Raw genomic sequence first — 16,300 nt, forward strand, 5'->3', positions numbered from 1 at the left:
AGTGTGGCAGCACAAATAACATTTTCAAAGTAGGCACGCTACTGCTATAGCATGCACTACTAACTTACTCACGCCACACTAACACAAACCGCTGCTCCAATTGTTCCACTCTAGACCCTTTCAGGTCCAGTGACTTTGATTGGCCCGATAGGCTGCCTGTCACTTGACAGGCAGCCTATTGTGCCAAAGTGTGGGGATCTCATCCTACAAAGTGAATCAACCCCCAAGTAGCTAATTGTACAAGCTGTTTGTCGGTTTTTCTCTTGTCTGGCTCTCAAGGAAATGTTGTTGTTGCTGAAACCCAAGAGAAGCTGAAGACGTGTCTGACACTTCCGCTGTTCGGTGTATCAACTGTATACACATTACCATGGCAACGGGTTAACATGGTCCTCTGCTGTGCATGCGCACTGTCCCAGTTTGAAACATATTTATTTGTATGGCTCTCACAGAATTACATTTTAAAATATGTGGTGTTTGTGGCTCTCCGAGCCAAAAAGGTTCCTGACCCCTGCTGTAGATTGATATGTTAGAGAGCACTCCTCATTCGAACCAATAGATGGCGCTACTTGTAAGGCAAATAACGTTCCTTGGAAGCTGCAATCCCTGCATTCTCCACCATATATTGATTTGATCTCGCTGATAGCAACTGGAACGCACAGATGACAAAGTGAAACGCACAGACCGGAAGTTGTTAGGGCAGTGACAGGAAGTAGAGAGGAGACATTGCTCGGACTGGCAGCAGAGGAGGTAATTATTTTGTATACAGATGCATGAATATATATAAATTATAGTAACATATTACATACTGTACACATTGCCTTCTATGTGACCCCTTCTACATTACAACACCAGTAGACCCTAGGGAGATATTTGTAGCATCGTCTACGTAATGACTGATAATTATGATCTTCCCAGGGGAGGGAGTTCTGTCTGCACAGAGCAATGTGGTGCTCTCCTCGTCACTATCATATCGTGACCCCACCATGTTACACATACACACACCTCCAATGCATCTACTGTGACATCACTTGCATCTGTTTAATCAACACACACACACACTCACACACACACACACACACACACCTCTGTCACTGATTTTTACGTAATAATGTTCTCCCCATGTACAGTATCTCGCAAAAGTGAGAGCGCAGCTCCAATTTTTTAAATAATTTTTCACAGATCGATAGATATTATGATCAATGTGGCTCGGTTTGCTATAGATTTCAGATTCCATCAGAGTTATCAAATCTTGCCAGTTAAAATCAATACCTGTGTGGCCTGCTTAAAGGGGATCCGAGATGAGAAACTAACTATAACAAGTAACTTGTCTATAGATCTTATCTAAAGTTTTACTCAGCAAATCTAGCTGCAAACAGCTTCAACAGTTTCTGATTATTTATTCCTGTGATATACAAGGAGCAGATTTTTCTGGGTTCAACCTGGGTGGAGGGGGGGTGTTTGCGGCGCTGAAAATAGGCGTGGCCATGACATTGTATGGGCGGAGCTAACATAATGATGTAACAGCGAGGCATAAGAAAGCAGTGTTTCCGCCATGATGTGGTGAAAGGAGGATTTGCATCATGGGTGTGCAGAAACTATGTGATGCTATTTATTAGTATACTGTAACCCCAAAGCAGCAAATATTGCCAACTATGACCATTAAATAATAAATGCAGCAAGTTACCCCAGACACCAGAAAATAAGTGCAATGTGGGCAGCATTTCACCAGAAAATAAACGCAATGTGGGCAACATTTCAGTAGAAAATAAACGCAATGCGGGCAACATTTCAGCAGGAAATAATAGTACAGTAGTGGGCAACTTTTCAGCAGAAAATAAACGCAATGTGGGCAGCATTTCACCTGCAAAAAAAATAATTTACTCACCTGGCAGAAGTCCCCTCACCCAGCCGGTCTCTGGCGTGAAGGTCCCCAGATGATCTTGCTCTTGCATATCTCCCGTGCTGAATGGAATAGCGGGGCTATGGGAAGATGGCGCCCGAAGCCCTGTACTGGAGACACAAATAGTCTCCAGTACAGAGCTTTGGACGCCATCTTCCCGTAGCCCTGCTCTGCCTGCCGGAAGACTATGCAGGCTGGAGCGGGGCTGTGGGCTATGAACTGGCACGGCATCTATTAGACGCCGCGGCCAGTTAAATGCAATCGGACGGTGGCCAGAGTCCAGGACATCCCGCGGCTAAAAGCAGGACGTTTCCAGAGACACAGCATAGCCTGGGACAGGGGACCCTGAAGCGGGACGTCTGGTCACCGTATGTGATACAATGAGAGTGGCCATGTTCTGTTTGTCACATTACACACAGGCAAGCTGCTGTGCATCTCCAGCCCTCAGCCTGTGAAAACTTCACTCCCCTCTCCTCCTCTCCTATGCCTCTGAAATCTGGCTAGTAACCTCCTGCTCAGACTGAGCTCCCATAAACCCTTGCTACTAAGGTTTAGAGTGCCAAGGCACTCTGGAGAAGCTGTGGGTGAAGCTTGTTTAATTTATAGGGAATTAGAGTAATAAAACAAAACAAAAAAAGTTTTGGCTTGAGGAATGCCCCGTAAACTATATGAAAGGAACACAATTATGCAATGAATAAAAGTTTATCTCGGATCCACTTTATCATTATTTCTTTTGTTTTCAATTCAAGGTTCTGTACTTTTTAGACCTACAGGCCAATATATCTGGTAGGCGGCCGCTGGTGAGGTCTTAGGCAGCTAATAAGGACACCTCGGTGATTGGCTGTAGACTGTGTCAGGGAGATAAGGGATAGCTTATAGTGTGACTCTGGGGACTGGCACCTTCCTGTGCTCTGAATACTTCCTGTGTAGCCATGTGCCCTTCTGAGGTTATGCTGCAGCGAGAGGTGTTCCTGGACAACTGGATCGGTGACATGTCTACACCACCTGATGCCACACTCAGCCCTCCTGCACTTGTAGTGTGGTCCTCCAGAGGCTTGCACTGTAGTTCATAAGTAAGGTAACATCCATGTGTTATACCATCATCTATGTAACATGATCCTCTATAACTCTGGCTTTTCTGCAGTCCTGATTGGCTGAACTTTGTTGACCCCCAACCTCTCAGCTTTCAGTTTGGTAACTTAAAGCTCTGATAATTATTATTTAGTATTTATATAGTGCTGACATCTTACGCAGCTCTGTACAAAGTAAATTGTCTTCTCACTAACTGTCCCTCAGAGGAGCTCACAATCTAATCCCATCCATAGTTGAATGTCTGTGTATGTATGTATCGTGTAGTGTATTGTTGTCTAGGGCTAATTTAAGGGGAAGCCAATTAACGTATCTGTATGTTTTAAGGGATGTGGGAGAAAACCAGAGTGCCAGGAGGAAACCTACGCAGGCACGGGGAGATCATACAAGTTCCTTGCAGATGTGCTGCCCAATACCATTCTTTGGGTAATTCCGTGTGTGAGCTTGGCTCAGATGTTTTAGGCATTGCTATTATTAGTTCCAGAGCTGTCAGGGCAATGTGGTGTAGTGAATTCTAGGCAAATTAGACCACTCCCTCCCATTCTAGGCATATTCTACCCTACAATAAAATATTTCTGCTCTTATATGTCCATACCCCTCCTTCACTCCTGTAATGTTTCCAATTTGTTCAGTCCTGCCTGACTCTTTACAACCCACTGCATACCAGGCCCTGCTATCCTCTACTGCCTTTTAAAGCTCATGTTTTTTGCTTCTATGATACCATCAGGCCATTATTATTTAGTATTTATATAGCGCCAATATCTTATGCAGCTGTGTACAGAGTACGTTGTCTTGTATATTAACTGTCCCTCAGAGGAGCTCACAATCTAATCCCTATCGTAGTCATATGTCTATGTATGTATCATGTGTATTTATTATAGTCAAGGGCTAATTTAGGGGGATGCCAATTACCTTATCTGTATGTTTTTGGGATGTGGGAGGAAACCCACGCAGACACGGGGAGAACATACAAACTCCTTGCAGATGTTGACCTGTCTAGGATTCAAATCGGGGACTTATCACTGCAAGGTGAGAGCGCTATCCACTACGCCACCCATGCTACTAGCCATCTCATTCTCTGCCCTACCCTTCTCCTTTTACCCTCGGTCTTTCCCAGCATCAGGGTCTTCTCCAATGAGTTCTGCCTTCTCATCCTTATACTGTATGTCCAAAGTATTTCAGCTTCAGCATTACTCACAACCATACATTACTTCTGGAAAAAACAAGGCTTTGACTATACAAACCTTGGTTGACAAGGTGACATCTCTGTATTTTATTATATTGGTTTGTCAATGCGTTCTCTCCAAGGAGCAGACAGAGAATACAGCCCTCAAATGGAAATATGTTCCTCCTCTATGTCCTAGCAATTCCCACTCAGGTAACACAGCTCTTCACTTGTGTCTGAAATAATACCTTCACCCCCCCCCCACCTTCATGTTCTAGCTGCCCCCCCCCCTTTATATTTCCCTGTTGCTGTTCAGTTGGGCACAGGGGAGACGTAATTTGGGGTCTGGCTATTGCTGGCACCTAAATTATAGGGATTTCTAGAGAATCCCCCCACCCGCGCTGCCATAAACCACTTAACAGTATGGTCTATATGACATTGCCCAAGTCAGGCGCAGTGTGGCGCGGATCAGGAGACGAAATGACCTGATCCAGGCCAAACCTCCTCCAAATTAACTTAATGTTAAAAACCTTTCCCTATGTCCAAAATCCCAACCCTTACATAACTCCCCTGGTTCACAGAAGTGTTGTACACAGCATGGAAGAACTCAAAGTACTTATTCTGAAAGGGATTCTGTAGGGGCTCCCTGTGGATAAAAACCCGCCACTTACCTGGAGCTTCTATCAGCCCCCTGTAGCTGTTATATCCCAAGCCGTCCTCCTCCGATCACCCGTTCCCCACCACCGGCACCGGGCATTATTCGTCTGTGTCATAGCTGAATAATGCACACTGCCATTCGCGTCATCGGAAGCTTACTGCGCAGACGCAGTACGAAGGTTTCTTGTACTACGCCTGCACATTAAGCTTCTGATGACGCGGGCATGACCCGAGCGGGAGCGAGCACGGCCGCGCAGCCGCAGTTGGACTGCGTGCTGCACTAGACTGGGGCCGGCAGCGGGGAACGGCGCATTGGAGGAGGACGGCATGGGGCATAGCAGCTACAGTGGGCTGATAGAAGCCCCAGGTAAGTGGCGGTTTTTATCCGCCGGAAGCCCCTACAGAATCTCTTTAAAGGGGAACTGAAGAGAGAGGTATATGGAGGCTGTCATGTTTATTTCCTTTTAGACAATACCAGTTGCCTGGCAGCCCTGCTGATCCTCTGCCTCTAATACTATTAGCCATAGCCCCTGAACAAGCATGCAGCAGATCAGGTGTTTCAGTGGTTCAGACTTATAAGTCTGATCTGACAAGACTAGTTGCATGCTTGTTTCTGGTTTTAATCAGATACTACTGCAGAGAAATAGACCAGCAGGGCTGCCAGGCAACTGGTATTGATTAAAAGGAAATAAACATGACAGCCTCCATATACCTCTCTCTTCAGTTCCCTTTTAAGGGTAACTTCAAAAATGAACAAGCAAGAAATATTTCTGAATACAAATTTATGAAAATGTTCAAGAAATTAACAGAAGGTTTAAATTGTGGAACGGGATTCATGACTCCTTATGTAACATGATTGACTTGGCTTAATGATCTTCGGAAACCTGCTGGATTTCATGTATGCCTGCATGAACTCACTGGCTCCAGCCTGCTGATCACCTGACATCTAACTGCTAAACAGTAACAAGCACAACTGTCATCTTCGTGTTTACTATTTACCTGCATCAGTGTTTTACTTCAGCTAACATCTGGAAATATACCTGAAGAAGGGGACTAGATCCCTGAAAGCTTGCATAATTTAACTTTATCAGTTAGCCATTAAAAGGTATTACTTTTACAAGACTTTGTTTTTTCTACCTACATAATTTGTTTGGCTAACACTGTACACAAACATTCGGTACTTTTCCGTTAGCCGGGCGCAAGTTTAACAGGGCAATGTGACAGAATAAGCTGGCGGCAATGTTAACAGAATACGCCGCCTGCCTCCTCTGCTCCCCCTGCCTCTCTCCTATAGAACACTGGCATCCGGTGGACACTCGTGTCCCCCCAGAGTCATTCATCGCGGCAGGGAATCCTGCCGTTCGTTCCTGCAGAGCAGGTGCTTGCAGAATGTCTGCAGCTTCCCCGCTCTGCTTGTTTCTTGCGATGAACGGCTCTCGGGGACATGCGTGTCCCCCGGCTGCCAGTGTTCTATAGGAGAGTGGTAGGGGAGGAGAGGAGGCAGGCGGCGTATTCTGTTAACATTGCCGCCGGCTTAATTTGTAAATTAATTAAATGGGTACTATTCCGTTAGCCGGGAGGGAGGAGAGGAGGCAGAGCTGAAGCCAGTGGCGTATTCTGTTACATTGCCCAATGAAAGTGAAATGAAAGTGGCGCCCGGCCCTATTAAAGTTGCGGGCGGCTAACAACGGGCTCACAGGACACTTTGCAGGCGGATAACGACGGGCTCACGGGACACTTTGCAGGTGGATAACGACGGGCTCACGGGACACTTTGCAGGCGGATAACGACGGGCTCACGGGACACTTTGCGGGCGGCTAACGACGGGCTCACAGGACACTTTGCAGGCGGATAACGACGGGCTCACGGGACACTTTGCAGGCGGATAACGACGGGCTCAGGGGACACTTTGCGGGCGGCTAACGACGGGCTCACACGACACTTTGCAGGCGGATAACGACGGGCTCACAGGACACTTTGCAGGCGGATAACGACTGAGTCACGGGACACTTTGCGGGCGGATAACGACGGGCTCACGGGACACATTACTTTGCCTTATTAAAGAGAACCTGAACTGAAAATAAAAAGCCAAAATAACCATACACAGGTCATACTTACCTCCTGTGTAGCCTACTCCTCAATCTCTTTCTCCTCTTACGTGTCCCATTTGTCCACTGTGATCAGTGGAATTCTCTGTCCTCCATTAAAAAATGGCCATTACCCCATAACAGCTTCCTGATTAGCATGCTGTTAAACTGTAATATCACCCACTTGAGCCATAGGGAAATATGGACATTACTTTGCACATTCAGTTGTAACTGACATAAGCTGATCTATAGCTGACAGCAATTGGTATATTTCAGTTCTGACAAAATATTGTCAGAACTGGAAGGGATCACTGTAAGAAGAAAATGGTGAGCTTCTGAGAGGAACTGACGGTGAGGCTAGTATGTAATATTCATTTGCAGCTACGTCATGTGTTTATTTTAAATAATTTTACTTGCTTCAGGCTCCCTTTAAACTTGCGCCCGGCTAACGTAAAAGTACCAAACATTCTTACTACTAGAATTCAGGGAAAATCGCAAATTCGGAATTGGAAATTGGAATTGTCATTTGAAGTATAAAGGATGAACTGCAATTTTAATTTTGCCTCTGAAGAAGCAGCCATCATAGGGTCGCAACACATGTATTAAGCTTCTCATTGTTCATTAATACTGACTTTACGCTTGATAATTTTATGTAGCAAAACCCAGGCTTTAAAATCCTCATTACTCTTTTGTTTATTTTTCATTAGGAATTGATTTGAGGTTGGCAATTTTCTCACAAATTCAGTCATTGTTTACATAGCATGGCATTGTGTGAGGATGGTGATTGTATCATTGTGTGTCAGGTTCCTATAAAGTGTCAGGATGTCCCTGTCTATTTCTCCATGCAGGAGTGGCTGTATGTAGAAGGACACAAGGACCTCTACAAGGACGTCATGATGGAGAATCAGCCGCCCCTCACATCACTGGGTAAGAGGAGACTTTCATTTCTTGTAAAGCAGAGAGTAGTATGGAGGGTCCACCTAGATCGCCCATCATCTGATAATCACATAGAGACATATACAGTGTGTGTATTACCTACAGATGGATCCAGTAACAGAAACCCACCAGAGAGATGTACAGGTCCTCTTTATTCCCAGGATTGTACACAGGAAGATCCCACCATTCCCCACCATTATCAGGTTTGTGTAGCTGAAGTTTAAATAACTCTTAAGAGACTGCACAATGCATGGAATTAAAGGGAACCTAAACTGAGAAGAATATGGATTTTTCCTTTTAAAATAATACCAGTTCCCTGACTCCCCTGCTGATCCTGTGTTTCTAATACTTTCATTCACAGCCCCTGAACAAGCATGCAGATCAGGTGCTCTAACTGAAGTCAGACTGGATTAGCTGCATGCTTGTTTCAGGTGTGTGATTCAGCCACTACTGCAGCCAAAGAGATCAGCAGGACTGCCAGCCAACTGGTATTGTTTAAAAGGAAACATCCATTTCCCTCTCAGTTTAGGTTCCCTTTAAATTAGTCATTAGCGAATATGTGTTAACACTTTTCATTCTCTGGGCTGTTTGGGTTTAGTACAAAGAAGAGATTGATTTAAAAGTTGAGGTTAAAAAGGAAGAAGAGGAGACCTATGTGAGGAGTGATCAGCAGTCTATGGAGGAGGGCGATATGATGGTGACAATTAAAACGGAAGAAGAGAAGTATGTGAAAAATGATCATCAGACTATGAAGGAGAGTGACGACGTAGTAATTGAAAGCAAAGAAGGGGAGACGGAGGGGAATGGAAAAGATGAAATGATCACCATTATTAAAGTAGAGGAATCTGTTATAGACATCCATACAGGTGAGAAATAAACACTACTGGTTTTTATAGTTCCTGTTTTCTTGTATGAGTTTGTAATGACTAGCAAAGGAGGAAAAGGAAATACTGTACACCATATGAAAGGCCTATCTCCATTCCTCAGTATAACATCATAGTACCAACAAATGAGGAGGAGATACCGTACACCATATGAAAGGGCCATCTACATTCCTCAGTATAACATCATAGTGCCAACAAATGAGGAGGAGATACCGTACACTATATGAAAGGCCCATCTCCATTCCTCAGTATAACATCATAGTACCAACACATGAGGGGGAGATACTGTACACCATATGAAAGGCCCATCTCCATTCCTCAGTATAACATCATAGCACCAACAAATGAGGAGGAGATACTGTACACCATATGAAAGGCCCATCTCCATTCCTCAGTATAACATCATAGCACCAACACATGAGGGGGAGATACTGTACACCATATGAAAGGCCCATCTCCATTCCTCAGTATAACATCATAGTACCAACAAATGAGGAGGAGATACTGTACACCATATGAAAGGCCCATCTCCATTCCTCAGTATAACATCATAGCACCAACACATGAGGGGGAGATACTGTACACCATATGAAAGGCCCATCTCCATTCCTCAGTATAACATCATAGTACCAACAAATGAGGAGGAGATACTGTACACCATATGAAAGGCCCATCTCCATTCCTCAGTATAACATCATAGCACCAACACATGAGGGGGAGATACTGTACACCATATGAAAGGCCCATCTCCATTCCTCAGTATAACATCATAGTACCAACAAATGAGGAGGAGATACTGTACACCATATGAAAGGCCCATCTCCATTCCTCAGTATAACATCATAGCACCAACAAATGAGGAGGATATACTGTACACCATATGAAAGACCCATCTCCATTCCTCAGTATAACATCATAGCACCAACACATGAGGGGGAGATACTGTACACCATATGAAAGGCCCATCTCCATTCCTCAGTATAACATCACAGTACCAACAAATGAGGAGGAGATACTGTACACCATATGAAAGGCCCATCTCCATTCCTCAGTATAACATCATAGCACCAACAAATGAGGAGGAGATACTGTACACCATATGAAAGGCCCATCTCCATTCCTAAGTATAACATCATAGTACCAACAAATGAGGAGGAGATACTGTACACCATATGAAAGGCCCACCTCCATTCCTCAGTATAACATCATAGCACCAACAAATGAGGAGGAGATACTGTACACCATATGAAAGGTCCATCTCCATTCCTCAGTATAACATTATAGTACCAACAAATGAGGAGGAGATACTGTACACCATATGAAAGGCCCATCTCCATTCCTCAGTATAACAGCATAGTACCAACAGATGAGGATATACTGTACACCATATGAAAGGCCCATCTCCATTCCTCAGTATAACATCATAGTACCAACAAATGAGGAGGAGATACTGTACACCATATGAAAGGTCCATCTCCATTCCTCAGTATAACATCATAGCACCAACAAATGAGGAGGAGATACTGTACACCATATGAAAGGTCCATCTCCATTCCTCAGTATAACATCATAGTACCAACAAATGAGGAGGAGATACTGTACACCATATGAAAGGCCCATCTCCACTTCTCAGTATAACAACATCATAGTACCAACAAATGAGGAGGAGGAGATACTGTACACCATATGAAAGGCCCATCTCCATTCTTCAGTATAACATCATAGTACCAACAAATGGGGAGGAGATACTGTACACCATATGAAAGGCCCATCTCCATTCCTCAGTATAACATCATAGTACCAACAAATGAGGAGGAGATACTGTACACCATATGAAAGGTCCATCTCCATTCCTCAGTATAACATCATAGTACCAACAAATGAGTAGGAGATACTGTACACCATATATAAGGCCCATCTCCATTCCTCAGTATAACATCATAGCACCAACACATGAGGAGGAGATACTGTACACCGTATGATAGGTCCATCCCCATTCCTCAGTATAACATCATAGTACCAACAAATGAGGAGGAGGTACTGTACACCATATGAAAGGCCCATCTTACATAGTTATTTGGGTTGAAAAAAGACATACTGTACCTGTACGTCCATGGAGTTCAACCAGAGAACAAAGTACAACACGAGCCTGTTCCCTCACATATCCCTGTTGATCCAGAGGAAGGCGAAAAACCCTTACAAGGCATGGTCCAATTAGCCCCAAAAGGGGAAAAAATCCTTCCCGACTCCAGATGGCAATCAGATAAAATCCCTGGATCAACATCACTGGGCATTACCTAGTAATTGTAGCCATGGATGTCTTTCAATGCAAGGAAAGCATCTAAGCTCCCTTTAAATGCAGGTATATAATTTGCCATAACTACTTCCTGTGGCAATGCATTCCACATCTTAATCACTCTTGCTGTAAAGAACCCTTTCCTAAATAAATGGCTAAAACCTTTTTCCTCCATGCGCAGATCATGTCCTCTAGTCCTTTGAGAAGGCCTAGGGACAAAAAGCTAATCCGCCAAGCTTTTATGTTGCCCTCTGATGTATTTATACATGTAAATTAGATCCCCTCTAAGGCGTCTTTTCTCTAGACTAAATAAACCCAGTTTATCTAACCTTTCTTGGTAAGTGAGACCTTCCATCCCACGTATCAATTTTGTTGTTCGTCTCTGCAACTGCTCCAAAACTGCGATATCTTTCCTGTAATGTGGTGCCCAGAACTGAATTCCATATTCTAGATGTGGCCTTACTAGCGAGTTTAACATGGGCAATATTATGCTAGCATCTCGAGTTTTTATTCCCCTTTTAATGCTCCCCAACATTTTATTAGCTTTAGCTGCAGCGGCTTGGCATTGAATATGATTATTTAACTTGTTGTCGATGAGTACTCGTAAGTCCTTCTCCAAGTTTGATGTCCCCAACTGTATCCCATTTATTTTGTATGGTGCTAGACCATTGGTACGACCAAAATGCATGACTTTACATTTTTCAACATTGAATGTCATATGCCATTTATGTGCCCATATAGCCATCCTATCCTGATCCTCAGTATAACATCATAGTATCAACAAATGAGGAGGGGATACTGTACACCATATGAAAGGCCCATCTCCATTCCTCAGTATAACATCATAGTGCCAACAAATGAGGAGGAGATACTGTACACCATATGAAAGGCCCATCTCCATTCCTCAGTATAACATCATAGTGCTAACAAATGAGGAGGAGATACTGTACACCATATGAAAGGCCCATCTCCATTCCTCAGTATAACATCATAGTGCCAACAAATGAGGGGGAGATACTGTACACCATATGAAAGGCCCATCTCCATCTCTCAGTATAACATCATAGTATCAACAAATGAGGAGGGGATACTGTACACCATATGAAAGGCCCATCTCCATTCCTCAGTATAACATCATAGTGCCAACAAATGAGGAGGAGATACTGTACACCATATGAAAGGCCCATCTCCATTCCTCAGTATAACATCATAGTGCCAACAAATGAGGAGGAGATACTGTACACCATATGAAAGGCCCATCTCCATTCCTCACTATAACATCATAGTACCAACAAATGAGCAGGAGATACTGCACACCATATGAAAGGCCCATCTCCATTCCTCACTATAACATCATAGTACCAACAAATGAGGAGGAGATACTGTACACCATATGAAAGGCTCAGCTCCATTCCTCAGTATAACATCACAGTACCAGCAGATGAGGAGATACTGTACACCATGAAACCATACAGCAAATTAAATGTGTTTTGAATACTGTATTATTCCCAACAGATGCAAGCAGTGCTGAGAAGATCTCGAAGGTACCTCTTCTTGGACCTTCTCATTGTAATTCAGAAGGTAATGGCATCACACAGATGTCTCTGGGAGAAATGTCCAGTATGGGGAATACAAATTTCATGCCTGGATTAACTGATCCCTATAATCATGGAGAATCTTCTGGTAGAGAAAGACATGGAAGCAACAAGACCTATTCATGCTCAGATTGTGGTAAATCCTTTGGGACTTATTATGACTTTCTTAAGCACCAGAGAAGAAACGCAGGTGAGCACATATTTTCCTGCTCAGAGTGTAGTAAGTCCTTCACCCACAAGGGAAGCCTCCATAGACACCAGAAAAGTCACACAGGCGAGCAGCCCTTTTCCTGTTCAGAGTGTGGGAAGTCTTACATTCAGAAAAGAGACCTTCTTATACATATGAGAATTCACACAGGCGAGCTTCCTTTCTCATGTACAGAGTGTGGGAAGAGCTACAGTAAAAATGGAGCCCTCCTTGTGCACATGAGAAGTCACACTGGCGAGCTTCCATTTTCCTGTCTGGAATGTGGAAAGGGTTTTATTACTAAAGGAAACCTCATGCAGCACGTGCGCTATCACACCGCCGATCGTCCATTCTCCTGCTCAGAGTGTGGGAAGAGTTATGTTCACAAAGCCGAACTTCTCAGACATCAGTTAAGGCATAGAGGCGAGTATCCTTTTTCATGTTCAGAATGTGGGAAAGGTTTCCTTCAGAAAGGGGACCTTGTCAGACACCAAGGAAGCCACACAGGGGACTTTGCTTATTCGTGTTTGCAGTGCAGCAAGTCTTTCGTTGATAAAGTGAGCTTTCTCAGGCACGAGGTGACTCACACTGGGGAGTACCCATTTACCTGTTCAGAGTGTGGGAAAGGCTACGTTAGGAAAGGAGACTTTGTTAGTCACCAGAAAAGTCACACAACTGATCGCCCTTTCTTATGTTCAGAGTGTGGGAAGACCTTCCGTCTGAAATCACAGCTCCTTTCACACCTGAGAATTCATACAGGTGAGCGTCCTTTTTCCTGTTCTGAGTGTGACAAAAGTTTTATTGACAGTCAGTCCCTTCTTGTCCATCAAAGGGTTCACACAGGTGAACGTCCTTATTCATGCTCAGAGTGTGGGAAATCCTTCAGTCAGAAAGGAAACCTTCAAAAACACCTGCCAATTCACACAGGTGAGCGGCCATTTTCATGTTCAGAGTGCGGGAGAAGTTTCCTCCATATTGAACTCCTTCGAAAACATGAGAAGATTCACACGGGTGAGCGTCCGTTTTCATGCTCAGAGTGTGGGAAAGGTTTCATTCACAAGTCATCCCTTCTTGTGCACAAGAGAACTCACACTGGCAATAGGCCGTTTTCTTGTTCAGAGTGTGGGAAAAGTTTCTTTCTTGGTAAACTTCTTCGTGAACACCAGAAAAGTCACACAGGTGAGCGTCCTTTTTCATGTTCAGAGTGTGGGAAACGTTTTATCCAGAAAGGAAGTTTAATTTCACATCAGAAAAAGCATACCCACTGAATTGTTTATCTAGGAATATCACCACCTCATTATGTGTGATACTGATAACTTTTCCCTAGTAGATGAATTTCTCTTTTAGCATAGATGTTTAAGCAGAATCTCCCAGGGGCAACCCTCAAGCATCCCATAAACAGAGTGTCCCTTCCATACTGGAGGTCTCACCCACAAGCATTCATCCCGCCCACACACACGGGGGGGGGGGTTCCGCCCTCAAGCCGTCTTCCAGTGTACGTACACACACAGAGGTTCCTGACAACAAGCAGTTACCCAGCTCATGCACTCAGAGGGTCCCACCCACAAACAGTCCTCCAGACCTCTCACACAGGGGGTCCTGCTCATAAGCAGTCTTCTAGCTTATGCTGGATACACACCATGCGTTTCCGCGTTCGTTGCGTCCGTCGATTCGATTATTTCCGACATGTCCGATTCACGTTTCGATGGATCGTTAGGTCGATTTGCCATACTTTACATGGCAATCGACCTAAAAATCATCGAAATGCGTTCGGAAAGGCTCGGAAATAATCGAATCGACGCGTATCGATGGACGCATTCGACGCGGAAACGCATGGTGTGTATCCAGCAGACTGAATTTATTGATGATTGTCCCCTATCTGGTGGATTGGATTTGTTAGCCTCTACTGGGTCATATCAAATCAGAGTGAAGGTTGCTGAGGGATTTTTTTCATTAGAGGTTGTGCGATTGCATTTGCTACAAGATTATTTTCATTGTTTTGCATAAATAACTGCAGCATCTGCATCAGACTAGCTGGTTACTACCCTTCTAGCATCTCTCACTATGTGTTAGCATGACCCAGGCAAGGTCTGCAATATTTTACCACCTAATAGACATTTTTTATGTCATTGTACATATGCTAAGAGGAACTGTAGTAAAAATAATGTAATTAATAACACTGTTTATTTTTTACCATATTCAAGAAGACATTATGTAGTCAGTGTTTACCCATTGTAAAATCTTTCCTTATCCCGATTTACATTCTTAACTTTATCACATGTGGCCACACCTTTACTGCTAGCAGGTGAATCACTGCGGAATGTTTGTTCCAAAGTGAACAGAAACAACACCTGTTCTCCCAGAGAGCTCTAGGGCAGAAGGCTTCAAGACTAAAAAGTCTAAGCTAAACAGCACCGGGGGGGGGGGGGGGGGCGCGGTAGGGGGAAGCCATTAGGTACCAACGTACACCCCGCCGACAGGAGCGTGAAAAGCACAAAGGGGGTAAGAGGTGCCCAGAAGTAGATAAAACTGAGTTAAAAACTGCTAAAATTGAAAATAGAGGTGGCTTACCTCAATAATAGCAGGTTCATATAAATATGAATTTTAAAGAAAACCCGAGGTGGGTTTGAAGAATATTATCTGCATACAGAGGCTGGATCTGCCTATACAACCCAGCCTCTGTTGCTATCCCAAACCCCCCTAAGGTCCCCTTGAACTCTGCAATCCCTCGTAAATCACAGCCACGCTGCTGACAAACAGCTTGTCAGAGCTGGCTGTGTTTATCTCTATAGTGTCAGTCTCAGCTGCTCTCCTGGCCTCCTGCAGAACTCCAGTCTCCGCCTGCATCCCTTCCCTCCCTGCTGATTGGAGGGAAGGGACGGGGGCAGGGACCGGAGCTATGCAGGAGGCGGGGGAGCAGCTGAGACTGACACTACAGATGTAAACACAGCCTCACAGCATGGCTGTGATTTATGAGGGATTGCAGAGTGCAGGGGGGACCTTAGGGGGGTTTGGGATAGCAACAGAGGCTGGGCTGTATAGGCAGATCCAGCCTCTGTATGCAGATAACATTCTTTAAACACACCTCGGGTTCTCTTTAATAAGCACAGGCAACGCATTTTGTGTGTCTGCGCCCAATTCATCAGGCAGAATAAAGTGCCAGAGTTGTATCAGAGCCAGGTACGGAGCATTACTTGTGGGTACTTCTTAACCCCTTTATGCCAATATACAGGAATGTAGAAGGGATATAGGAAGCGTTTCTGATGTAGCATTGGACATCCTGTGTAATATTCCACATTCTACTACATGTCGTTGCAGTGCCTCCTGGAAATCACTAGAGATCAGTGAATGAGGCCTTATATCTCATGTATTCATGTACACAGCTTGTTTTATCTGCTTGTTATCTCTTCTCGTTGCTGTAATCTGAATAATCATTTCTGCTGTGAAATTTTGATTTGATGTTCTATTGTTAAAAGGTGACGCAATAATAAAAGACTGAATCTG

General features: G+C 44.2%; 1 protein-coding gene across 1 annotated transcript; it reads left to right on the forward strand.

The window, feature by feature from the left end:
* The first annotated feature begins 709 nt into the window (after positions 1 to 709).
* Positions 710 to 15,223, forward strand: LOC137535108 (zinc finger protein 84-like). Its single transcript, XM_068256911.1, has 6 exons — positions 710 to 747; positions 3,317 to 3,415; positions 7,747 to 7,825; positions 7,940 to 8,037; positions 8,433 to 8,700; positions 12,530 to 15,223. The coding sequence occupies exons 3-6, from the start codon at positions 7,792 to 7,794 to the stop codon at positions 14,062 to 14,064; spliced, it is 1,935 nt and encodes a 644-aa protein (XP_068113012.1). The 5' UTR covers positions 710 to 747; positions 3,317 to 3,415; positions 7,747 to 7,791; the 3' UTR covers positions 14,065 to 15,223.
* The last annotated feature ends 1,077 nt before the right edge of the window (positions 15,224 to 16,300 follow it).

Source organism: Hyperolius riggenbachi, chromosome 10 (assembly GCF_040937935.1).
Source record: "Hyperolius riggenbachi isolate aHypRig1 chromosome 10, aHypRig1.pri, whole genome shotgun sequence".
NCBI lineage: Eukaryota > Metazoa > Chordata > Amphibia > Anura > Hyperoliidae > Hyperolius > Hyperolius riggenbachi.

Excerpts from the sequence above, each read along its gene's own strand:
- LOC137535108 (XM_068256911.1), top strand. The coding sequence starts at position 7,792 with ATGATGGAGAATCAGCCGCCCCTCACATCACTGG. Across the intron at positions 7,826-7,939 it reads GCCGCCCCTCACATCACTGG|ATGGATCCAGTAACAGAAAC; the intron begins GTAAGAGGAGAC and ends TATTACCTACAG. Across the intron at positions 8,701-12,529 it reads TGTTATAGACATCCATACAG|ATGCAAGCAGTGCTGAGAAG; the intron begins GTGAGAAATAAA and ends TATTCCCAACAG.